General features: G+C 43.1%; 2 protein-coding genes across 2 annotated transcripts; both read left to right on the top strand.

Annotated features, from left to right (window-relative positions):
* The first annotated feature begins 4834 nt into the window (after positions 1–4834).
* Positions 4835–5557, top strand: LOC146168152 (uncharacterized). The gene has a single exon (XM_083386226.1). The coding sequence runs from the start codon at positions 4835–4837 to the stop codon at positions 5555–5557; it is 723 nt and encodes a 240-aa protein (XP_083242352.1).
* Positions 5558–6825: 1268 nt separating this feature from the next.
* On the top strand, positions 6826–10692 carry LOC146168151 (uncharacterized). The gene is made up of 2 exons (XM_083386225.1): positions 6826–7080; positions 7222–10692. Exons 1-2 carry the CDS (start codon positions 6826–6828, stop codon positions 10690–10692), a joined length of 3726 nt encoding a protein of 1241 aa, XP_083242351.1.
* Positions 10693–11934: the final 1242 nt, after the last annotated feature.

Genomic DNA, 11934 nt, shown 5'->3' with positions numbered 1-11934 from the left:
CCTAAGAAACGGTGACTTGTTTGTTGCATTCCTTGTATGGTTAGGGTTATTAAAAGCTTTTTGAAAATAAAACATTGTATTCAATGAAAATGGACACTGTCAACAAATCTTTGTTTGGCTGACAGAAACAACAGTGTGTGAATATTTGTTATATACGTCGCCAAACGCGCCGTGTACGCTATACTACGTATATAGTATGTTGCGCCGCACGAACTCACATAATAAGAAATCGCAAGTTTGTTGCATATTTTAATACTAGTTCGCCAAAGAACTATAGTTTTATTTTAAGATTCGTTGTTTTAAGACTTCACGTTCAGACGCAACTTAGTGATATCATCTCGGAAAAAAATTCTCCAACCAAACAGAAATCCGTGACCCTGGTCCTGTCTAGTTGAGCTATACTTTTACTCGGGTGTTTATATTGTGAAACGCCCAGGACTACTAAAACAGCGTTTATCACAGTACGTAATTGCCTCGCGATCCCGGGCACTTAGTCGTTGTTGAGCTTTTATAAAACGGTTAGGACGTGAAAAAATAAATTTTATTACGAATTAACTTAAAACTAGAAGTTTTAAGTGATGCCATGTTGCTAGTTTGATTCAAAATATTAGGAAGCCAACTCCACATATTATATTTTTTTACCCAAAAAAATTCACCTATTGTTTATGTTAATTTTGCACTATTCATCGTCTGCAACCTATATTTTAATACACTTCATAATTGTGACGCTATACACGCTAAGCTATAGAATCGATGCTGATTCACATGATTACGTTGCCAAACTAAGGTTTGGCTAAAGAAAGTCACATATTCCAAACATAGGCGTAGCCAGGGGGCAAAAAAATTATCAATATTGTATTTGTACACTCTTAATAATTTGTTTTGTAGCATTTATGTGCAGTACCACACCCGTCGATTACTGGAATGCCACACCTTCAATTGTTACGTCACAAACAATGTAGTTATTACGTTTGCTAGGTACTCATTAATGTAGTTTTATTATCTTTTAGTCGATTTGTTTTTGCTCTTTGAATGGTTTTTGAGCATTATGTTAAAACTCAATCAATTGCTGCTCGAAACGGTTTGCTAGCATATTTATTTGTGTTCGATACGGCAGTTTATACAATGGCAAAAGCTAAACAAAAGAAGTTCAAGTTTGCCCCCAAAAATTTTCGGCTGGGTACGCTATTGCTAGTACACTCAAACACGTGAGAAAACATGACGTGGCACTAAACAGGTTGTTTGTGCGATTAGCCTAAGGCACTGGCAGTGATTCCCAAACTTTTTTTCTCGCGTACCATTTTGAGCTTTCGTACAGTGTTGATGTACCACCTAAGTTACACCTTACTAGAATATCTCAAACTTCAACTATTTTAGCATGTAAGCAGAATTAAACTTTACCAAACGCCACCAGGAAGACAAAGAAGCCATAAATTAAACAAAACCCAAGGTTCAATGCGATAGTTGTTTTTTCTTCACCAGCTGGTCAATACATACGACAATACTAAACTGCTCACTATTAGTTTATTACTAATATATTAAAGTAAAACCAGCTAACAATTAGCGTTTTATTATCTTGAACAAGATAAGTGTTACGTCATAAACGTGCGAAACCTCAAATTAAAGTAACTAAAACGCAACATTGCAATTACCCAATCTGAAAGTTTTAAAAGTTGAACGTTTTCGAAATTTATACGTGTGCTGAAGTTAGTCGTGTACCACCTGAAAGTCTCTCGCGTACCACAGTTTGAGAACCACTGGCCTAAGGTAAGCCAACGTCCGTAACCAAACCGTGAAGTAAATAATTGTGGCCAGCAGGGCTGCGGAGTCGGACTCGGTACTCGAGGAGTCGGTTTGTGGGCTTGGGACTCGAGTAAGAGCACGTAAAACTACCCGAGTCTCGAATCCGATATGCGCATGCGCAGCACCAAATTTTAAAACTGATCTTGCCCCCAACTAGAAATTGTAAAAGCGGAATAGCATACGGTGGAATATTTTCCAACCATATATTGTGAGTGGATGAATTATACAACACCCCTATAAGTGGATTGTTGAATATCCACGTTATTTTAGTTACGTAAATAGGCGGAATACAGGCTGTAGAGCAGGGGTTCCCAAACTTTTTTGGCTCGCGGCACACTAAACAAATCTTAACAATTTCGCGGCACACTTTTTAACAGAACAACAAAACAGTAATTTTACAATCGTCCTTTACACACGACAAACGATATGTAAATGTCTCAAAATTATTGATTTGTAATGAACAGTGCATATTTAAGTCTAAAATGCTTGCGTGTATGCATAGAGCACTTAGTGCTCTATGGTGTATGCCTATTGGGAATACAAATACTTTTTTTCAACATTACAAAAAGCTTCGCGGCACACTTGACAATCTCTCGAAGCACACTAGTGTGCCGCGGCACACAGTTTGGGAATCACTACTGTAGAGTCAGGGCCAGAATGGGGATTCGACGAAATCGCACATTTGACCGGGGTCGGACTCGGGTTTATTTTTGTTGTCGGAGTCGGACTCGGGTTATTTTTAACCGACTCCGCAGCGTAATTGGCCTGAACGAAAACAATGTTATATAAATGCGAGAAGCTGTTTGCCCTAAGATAAGAAGGGACTTAATTCCGACTAAGCTGAAGTGTAAAATTGATTGATAAGCAATTCTGAACCTCCCAGATGTGCGCAAGCCTTTCGTGTCAAACAAAGGTCTCGGATGTGGTATGCTACAAAATAATGAAGGAACTCGTTCCCTGCCAGCTATGCCAGCAAGAAATTGTACAGTGCGGAGGGGTCGTACTCCACCATGGAAAAGGAGTGCCTTGCTATCGTTTGGGCAATTAAAAAGATTTACTTGAAGACGCATTTTTTACTCTCCAAACTGATCACCAGTCGCTAACTTATCTATATTCGGCAAAATCCGCGAATTACCGCGTTATACGTTGGGCTGGATACTTGCAAAGCTGTCACATGAAATAGGAAAGTACAAAATAAAGTCAGTGCCAATGACATGAGCACATTTGATTAAGGGAGTGTTTTTTGTTTGTTTTCTTGTTTATTGTTCGTTTTTATTAGTGTTGTGAATGTGTGTGCTTTGGGTTTGAAATTGTATTTATCTTAAAAGGTAGTGTCACGAATTGCATTATTGCTGTATGAACTACATCAGGGGTCGGCGGCAACCCCTGGCACGTGTGTCATAAGTGGCACGCGAGATGATTTGTCATGACACGCCAAATGATTCGGTAGTGTTCGTGTCACAAATTAGTGTCTGTTGTACATTTTGTGTTAACTATCATTACTTAAAAATGGAGACTTTGAAACGCGCACGACAGTCACTATTATACCTCCTTTTAAAAATCTGCTTTAGTTAAACAAATATCGATGTTACACCAACATCGGATATTAGCGCAGAGACCGATTAGCGAGGAACATACTGCGTATAACTGGACGTTTTCTAGCGAGAGAAAAAAAAGAAGGTTTGACTTAGCGTTGTCAATTGTCGAATATACACCCTTGCTAGTTAGTCAATCTGAACAAATAACGAAAGAGAAAAACTATCCAGCGTTTACGGTCGACCAAACAAAAGACGAAAAACGAGGTTTGCGCTCGATTCTGGTTTCGCATTAGATTTAGACGCGTGACCCAATTACTTAAAAAGCACGCCGCATCGAACAGTTTGTTAAACCATGACAAAAACGAACAACGAACGATAATATCACTTACAAAAAGGAGGGTAAGAACACCCGCCCCCCTGGATACGCCCCCCCCCCCTTGCCCCTCCGTGCGGGCGCCCATGAAGTAGGCTAAACAACTTCAATATCGGTGCGAATTATACTGTGGTTGCAACAACAGATTATTGTTTAAGTGAAACCAATGATACTATAACAAATATCAGATGACAAACAAACCCTTCAGTATTGCAATTTTTTCTCTTTTATATGTGACACACGAGTTGTTAATTAAATAGACGGTTAACCCGGGAGCTATAGCAGAGATTTAAATAGCATGTCAAGTACATCGATCAAACCTATTGTTACAGCGAGAAACGTTATTTAATTTCTATGTTGATGACGTCACAATGTTACCGTTTTTCTCTTCTAGTTTCTCAAATGTTGCTAGCAAAAAGCACATGGCGCAAGTTCTTAACTTTTAGTTGCTAACTGTAAATTGGGTATTGCTGTACTAGTTAGTTGTATTGACTAGTCGTATTAAGCTTAGAATTTGTAAGAAGTTAATAATATTACGTTTATTGTTTGTTTAGTAATTGATTACAAACTTTAAATTGCAACTGAAATCTAGCCGTGACTGATTATATCCAAGTTAATCCTGGATCCCTAACAAGTTGGTACGTACATTTATTGTGGCTATATTTCCTTGTCGTCAATATAAAAGTAAAAAGCCATTTGATTAGGATTAATATTTGTTTGTGCCAAGCTACGAATATCTTGATTTCTGTTGATGTTATACTGTAAATGCCCGTCTGCCATAGCCGTGTATGACGTCATAATCGCATTTCGTTGTGTTGATTTTTCGTTCTGTTTAACAGAGAACTGTCACCGTTCAAGACTGTGTGGCAACTATAGGCAGTGCTGGCGGGGACGCGTTCCAACAAAAAACACCCATGCAACGGTTGATGTAGGCCAGGCTACATAGGTCGCTTAGGTGCAGCCACGACCGTTACATTGAAGTTCTCAACTTTTCTGGAGGACTAACGTGAGAACATTGAAGTTATTAACTTTTCTGGAGGACTAACGTGAGAACATTGAAGTTCTCAACTTTTCTGGAGGACTAACGTGAGAACATTGAAGTTTAATTGACTGTTTCAACATGGTTGTAAATAAGGCAACGCTTAATGAAATCGTTAAGCAGCTTAATTTATCGTACAAAGAAGCCGAGGAATTAATGGTTGACTTTAATAAGGTCGACCAGTTAAACAAAAAGCTGTCGTTAATTGCTGAGTTGTACGAAGAGTATCTGGAATCACATTACGCTTATGTTAATGCCACAAAAAATAAGAAACATAAAGAATGCGCTAAGAAAGAACTGTCCAGCATGAAGAGTGGAAAAGAAGAATTTGACGAGCGTATTAAGCAGTGGTTTTCTAAAGTTAAAGAGAGAGAGGAGGTGCACAGTCACAAGTCTAACCACAGTCATTCTTCAAGGTCATCTAGGCCCACAACGCATATGTCTCATGCTAGTCCCAGGTCTAGCACCAAACGCACCGAAGCTGCTGTTCGCAAAGAAAAGGCAGCGCTTAGAAGAAAGCAGTTGGAGGAAGAGCAGAAAAGAGAAGCTGAACTTGAACAAATAAAACGACAAAAGGAAGCTGAACTTGAACAAATAAAACGACAAAGGGAAGATGAACTCGAGCAACTGAAAAAAGGAAAAGAAAGACAACTTGAACTCCTAAGGGCAGACCACGAGCTGCAAGTCGCGACGGTTGAAGCCGATATTTGGGAGGCGCGATCGGTCACATTCACACGTGTCTCGTCATCGGGATACCGTCCGATTTGCGACAGATGTTTCCCCGTGCTCCCAAGTGGAAGCTGATATGGGAGTTCCTGTAAAAACAATTCCGGAGTCAAATAACGTCGTGCCATCGCAACGAGAACCACAAGCAAGTGGGGAGGAACTGTCGCGTCCTCAGGGTATAGGCCAAGCGTCGCCTAACCCTGTGTCTACCAGTACGGCTGAACAAAAGCCGCAGGTTAGTGAATTTATACATTTTGCTTCTCTTCTCCAAGATGGTATGGATTTGCCAAGACTTGTTAAATTTTGATGGAAATCCTCTACAATATACACGATTTATTACGACCTTTGACGAACATATCGCCAGTCGCGCCATGGCTGATGGAAAGAAATTAAGCTACCTTATACAGTTTTGCACTGGCGAAGCTAAACGCCTAATATCGTTCTGTTCTGTACTCGATGCTAGTACTGGGTACAAAAAGGCTCGACAAGTGTTACACGATAATTATGGTCGCCCATTTATCATTGCCCGTACCTACGTTGAACGATTAACAGTTGGTCCAAGTTTGAAGCCTGACGATATTGATGGGTTACAGAAGCTTGCACGTAATTTGGAGGAATGTAACGTGACACTGTCTCATTTAGGTTACTTTGCTGACATAAATAACTTCGAACATTTGCTCAGTATTGCTAAACGTTTGCCATTTAGCATGCAGCAACAATGGAAAAGACACGCCGGAAAAATCGAGCTTGGCGGTACCGAGCCGCAGTTTCAGCATTTAGTGGAATTTGTGCAGAATGAAGCGTCGATTTCGCACACGCTGTTTAGTAGAATGATGAGTGAAAAAAGAGAGCATGCTCCACAGAGAAGCGCCGCAGTGAAGCCCCAGACGAGAGCTCTTCGAGCGACGGCACACGCCACCAGCGTCACCACCACAAAACTGGGTGAGAGACAACCTGGTCGAATGGGAAAGCCAGGTGACTACTGTCCTGTATGTAATCGCGCACATGAGTTAGTACGTTGCTACGACTTTAAACGAATGCCATTGAATGAACGCCTAAATGTATTGCGACGAGCAAGGCTTTGTGACAACTGTTTTTGTCGAGGTCACATTGCAAGAGGTTGTAATAAGGAGGGTTCATGCTCAGTGGAAGGATGTCGTCGCAAGCACCACACGCTCTTGCATCGCGATTACATCAGAAACGCCAGCTTTCCACCGAGGAATAATCAGAACCAGAGGCCAGTACCAGTAGAACCGCCAAGGGAAGACGGTGAAAAGCCGGCCGTCACTACAACATCGTGTGCCGCCAAGGCGTCCGTACGTCCACAGGTTGGTCAACGGGTGTATATGAATATTGTTCCTGTAAAAGTAGTAGGCAATAATGGGCACGAGACCGAGACGTATGCCTTTGTGGACTCTGGTTCTAACTCCACGATGTGCGACAGGCGTCTTCTCGAGCTACTTGAAATAAACGGCGAGGAAATCGAGTACTCGCTTTCTACTGTTAACGGAAAGTCTATGTCAAAGGACGGTGCAGTCGTCAAGCTAGCCGTCAAGTCCATAGACGGAGAAAATACTGTCAATTTGCCTTGTGTGATTACAGTTGAAAGTCTACCTGTTGCGCCCAACAGATGCGATAAAAAATGGTCACACTTAAAGGGGATAGAATTTGCGAAAGCATCTAACGACGAAGTGCTACTTCTAATTGGTTTAGACGTGCCCGAGGTGTTTTGGGTCGAAGAGGATCGAAGAGGGAAACGAGGTGAGCCAAGCGCTATAAAGACGGTGCTTGGTTGGTCACTGTTTGGTCCCGCTTCGTCTCAGTCCAGCGATCTCGGCGTTCACCACGTTAAAGTGAACCACGTAAATTTGTCATGCGATTTGCTGCACGAGCAAGTCAAGAGGATGTGGGAAACGGAGTTCAAGGATTCCAGTTTGATTCCCGGCGTAGGGATGTCTAAGGACGACAAGTACGCTCTTAAGCTGATGAATGACTCTGTGAAACTTAAGGACCGTCACTACCAGTTGCGGTTGCCGTGGCGCGCAGGCTCACCTAACCTGCCGAACAACCGCATACAAGCGATGCATAGACTAGGATACCTAAAGCGCCGTTTGAGCAAAGACGACTCCCTTTGCAGGAAATACAAGGAGACAATCGAAGCGTATGTGCGCAATGGCTACGCTCGCCGTGTCGATAAGGATCCTGTGAATGACCAAGTATGGTACCTGCCGCATCACCCCGTTCTCCATCCGCAAAAACCGGGAAAGGTGAGGGTAGTGTTCGATTGCGCTGCAAAGTACCGCAACACGTCATTGAATGATCAACTGCTACAAGGACCCGATTTAATGAACGGCCTTGTAGGTGTGCTGCTAAGATTCCGCCAAGAGAAAATTGCATTAGTTGCTGACGTAGAAGCGATGTTCCACCAAGTGAGGGTCGATCCAGTGGACATCAACAGCTTACGGTTTGTTTGGTGGCCAGACGGCGATACGACTAAAGAGCCTGTTGACTACCAAATGTTGGTTCACCTGTTTGGCGCAACGTCGTCGCCATGCTGCGCTAGTTTCTGTCTTCGACGGACCGCAGACGATAATAGCAAGGATTTCGCCCCTGAAACTGTTGCAACAGTCCATGAAAACTTCTATGTCGACGACTGCCTAAAGTCTGTTGCAACTCCTAATGAGGCAACGAAACTAATCAAAGAACTACGCGAATTGCTTCAGCGCGGTGGTTTTAATTTACGAAAATGGTTAAGCAATTGCGAAGAGATTTTGGACGCCGTTCCAGTAGGCGACACAGCCAAGTCGTCGTTTCCGTTAAACGCCGAAGTGGAAAGAGTACTTGGAGTAAGCTGGAATTTTCGGTCTGATGCCTTCCAGTTTGACGTTAATTTAAAGCAAAAACCTGTCACGAGAAGGGGTATATTGTCTGTTACCAGTTCCCTGTTTGATCCTATGGGATTTGTGGCACCTGTGGTGTTGCAGGCCAGAATGCTGCTGCAAGAGCTGTGTAAGCAAAAGCTGGGATGGGACGAAGAAGTGCCGGACGACATTGCTAGTGCGTGGCACCAGTGGGTCTCTGAGTTGCCAAATTTATCCAGCGTACAAATTCCCAGATGTTTGAAACCAAACGACGTCGAAACAATTAAGTGCTACGACTTACACCATTTCGCGGATGCTTCATCATACGGTTATGGAACAGTGTCGTATTTAAGAGTCGTTGACTACGAAGAAAGAGTACACTGCACTATTCTGTTCGCTAAAGCACGCCTAGCTCCACTGAAAACCGTTTCAATACCGAGGCTGGAGTTGACTGCAGCTACTCTTGCTGTGAAAATGGACCAGGTTCTACGAAAGGAATGGAATCTGAAAATTCAAAAGTCTGTGTTTTGGACCGACTCAACGTCAGTTTTGCGATGCATCAACAACAAAACGAAGCGTTTTCCTACCTTTGTAGCGAATCGGCTCACGAAGATAGACGAGGGTTCGGATGCATTGCAATGGAGACACGTGCCAACAAAGCTCAATCCAGCCGATGACGCGTCCCGGGGGTTGAGTGTTAAGGCCCTCATGGAAAGAGACCGCTGGTTCAAAGGTCCGCCGTTTCTGTATCAGGATGAAACCCAGTGGCCGTCTAGTCCGCTATACGCCGATGAACTACCTGACGAATTTGTGAAGAAGCCACCGTCAGATGTGAAAGTCCACTTCGTTTCACACAATCCCAACTGTTTAGATACGCTGCTACATCGTTACTCGTCATGGACGAGGTTGAAAAAGGCTGTAGCTTGGTTGCTGCGTTTCGTAAATTACATACGAAACAAGAAATCGAAGTTTGCATCATTGTTGACTGTACCTGAACTTAAGACTGCCGAACGCGCAGTGATCAAGTACGTGCAAAAACAAAACTTCCCAGAAGAAATCCGGGTTTTGTCACAGTGTCAAAAGGAGCGCAGCGCTGGTAAGCGCGCGCTTAAGAAAATGACCTTGCAAAAACTGAACCCGATGTTGGTCGAAGGCGTTTTGCGCGTTGGAGGGCGCCTTAATTACGCTCCGGTGTCATACGATCTGAAGCATCCTGTGATACTTCCACACAAACACCACGTAACGGACTTGATTATTGAGGATCACCACCAAACAGTTCGCCACTCTGGCATGGGCCTAACATGGAACTTGCTGCGCCAAAGATATTGGGTCGTTCGCGGAGGAGTTGCTGTACGACGAGTGCTTGGAAAATGCATTTTCTGCCGCCGACGAAATGCGCCCAGCGGACAACAGAAGATGGCCGATTTACCGCGTGAGCGCATTACGCCTCACCATCCGCCATTTTCATTTGTGGGCGTCGACTATTTTGGTCCGCTCATGGTTAAACAAGGCCGTAGCGAAGTCAAACGCTACGGGTGCTTGTTTACTTGCTTAACGATACGTGCGGTTCATATTGAGATCGCACACTCAATGACAACTGACTCGTTTATTGACGCGCTTCGCAGATTTATCGGTCGCCGAGGTAAACCCAAAAAGATTTTTAGCGACAACGGAACCAACTTCGTGGGGGCCGAGCGCGTTCTCTGCAAATCATTGCAGGACTGGAATCAATCTCAGATAATTGACAATCTGCGACAGAGCAACGTCGAATGGGCATTCAACCCGCCCGCCGCCAGTCACATGGGCGGTGTCTGGGAAAGGCAAATTCGCTCAGTGCGCAAGATTCTGAATGTTTTGATGGCTGGCCAACAGCCTGGTGACGAGACCCTCAACACGTTTATGGTGGAAGTAGAAGCGATTCTAAACTCGCGCCCGCTTACACCAGTCACGATGGATCCGGAAAGCGACGAGCCGCTAACGCCGAATCATTTGGTGTTGCTCGGTCGCTGCGATACGCTGCCTCCAGGCGTCTTCGATGAGAAGGACAACTACGTGAGGCGGCGATGGCGCCAGATGCAATACCTGGCAAATCAATTCTGGCTGAGATGGGTTGCCGAGTACTTACCGACATTGCAAATGCGGCAAAAATGGACTGTCCAGGAGCGCAACTTCGTGCGCGATGATCTCGTTCTCCTTGCGGACAACTCGGTTCCGCGGGGCCAATGGCTCTCTGGGAGAGTCGTGGAAACCAATCCCGACAAAAAGGGATCGGTTCGGAGTGTGTTGGTGAAAACCAAAAATGGGACACTTAAAAGGCCAATTGCTAAATTGTGCCTCATTTCCGCTGCGTAACGTCGCGATTTCTGCGTTGCTATGTAAATTGTAAATACGCCTGTTCCTTGTTGTTCTCGCTGTTTAGTAATTGGGTTAAGATGTGCTCTAGTTCGGATACGCACATCGGGGCCGGGAATGTTACAGCGAGAAACATTATTTAATTTCTATGTTGATGACGTCACAATGTTACCGTTTTTCTCTTCTAGTTTCTCAAATGTTGCTAGCAAAAAGCACATGGCGCAAGTTCTTAACTTTTAGTTGCTAACTGTAAATTGGGTATTTCTGTACTAGTTAGTTGTATTGACTAGTCGTATTAAGCTTAGAATTTGTAAGAAGTTAATAATATTACGTTTGTAGTGGATTCTTTGGAACTCTGTGACCCCGTCAACTCTGTCCATTCTATGAACAGCCTGCCGGCTGAATCGCTCATGCTGTCACTTTAATTTCCCGTCGCGTATTGTAATTTTGTTGGTCGTATGGCCGATTTCCTAAGTCGTGTTTTGTGTCGCGTTTTCTAACGAATTAGTAATTACTCACATCTGTCCGATGTAGGCTATATAATAAATGTTGTAAATCGTTAATTTAGCAGTTCCACTGTTCACTTAGCTGGGGTCAGATCGCTACGTACCGTACACGGAGGTAATTTATTGTATGTATCGTAAGTACCTGTGTAAGTACTGTTTGCCGTTTGTTTAATTGCAATAAATATCTTATCATTGTGCTTAAAACCCACAAATTGGTGACCCCGACGTGATATTGAACACGCATTAATTCCTTCTGACTAACTAATATTCTTAAATAATTAATATTAACCTATTGTGTTGATTTAAATCTATTTGTAACCTACGCTTTTGTACCTATTTTTAGTCTTATTTACCGTGTGCTATTCTTAAAATCGTTATGTCGAAGAATAACTTTTCCGTTTTGTTTTCAAAGGTTTCAAGCAAATTTAAAGCTTGCAACGTCAAAACTTAAAGCGTATAGCTGCCATGCTATGTAATATAAGGGAAGGTAATGTTTTTCCGAAACCTAAGGGAATTAAATCGAACTTTTCCATTTCTAAGCTACGTCTTACGAAAATAGGCTCTTTTTCTAAACCTATTTCTCCTTTCTCTAAAAAGAAATTTACAGAAAATGATGTTCTAATGCCATCGGTTTAAGTTGTTCCACCGATTGCACTGCCATTCTCGTCTACTGATTCAGTTTTGCAACCTGCAGCTGCTTCTTCAGCTGAGCCGCAGATGAACAACCACTTACCGC

Source organism: Ascidiella aspersa, chromosome 1 (genome assembly GCF_963924565.1).
Source record: "Ascidiella aspersa chromosome 1, kaAscAspe10.2, whole genome shotgun sequence".
NCBI classification, from domain to species: domain Eukaryota; kingdom Metazoa; phylum Chordata; class Ascidiacea; order Phlebobranchia; family Ascidiidae; genus Ascidiella; species Ascidiella aspersa.
Note: the sequence above shows the minus strand (reverse complement) of the source record. Positions and strands in the feature narration are given on the sequence as shown.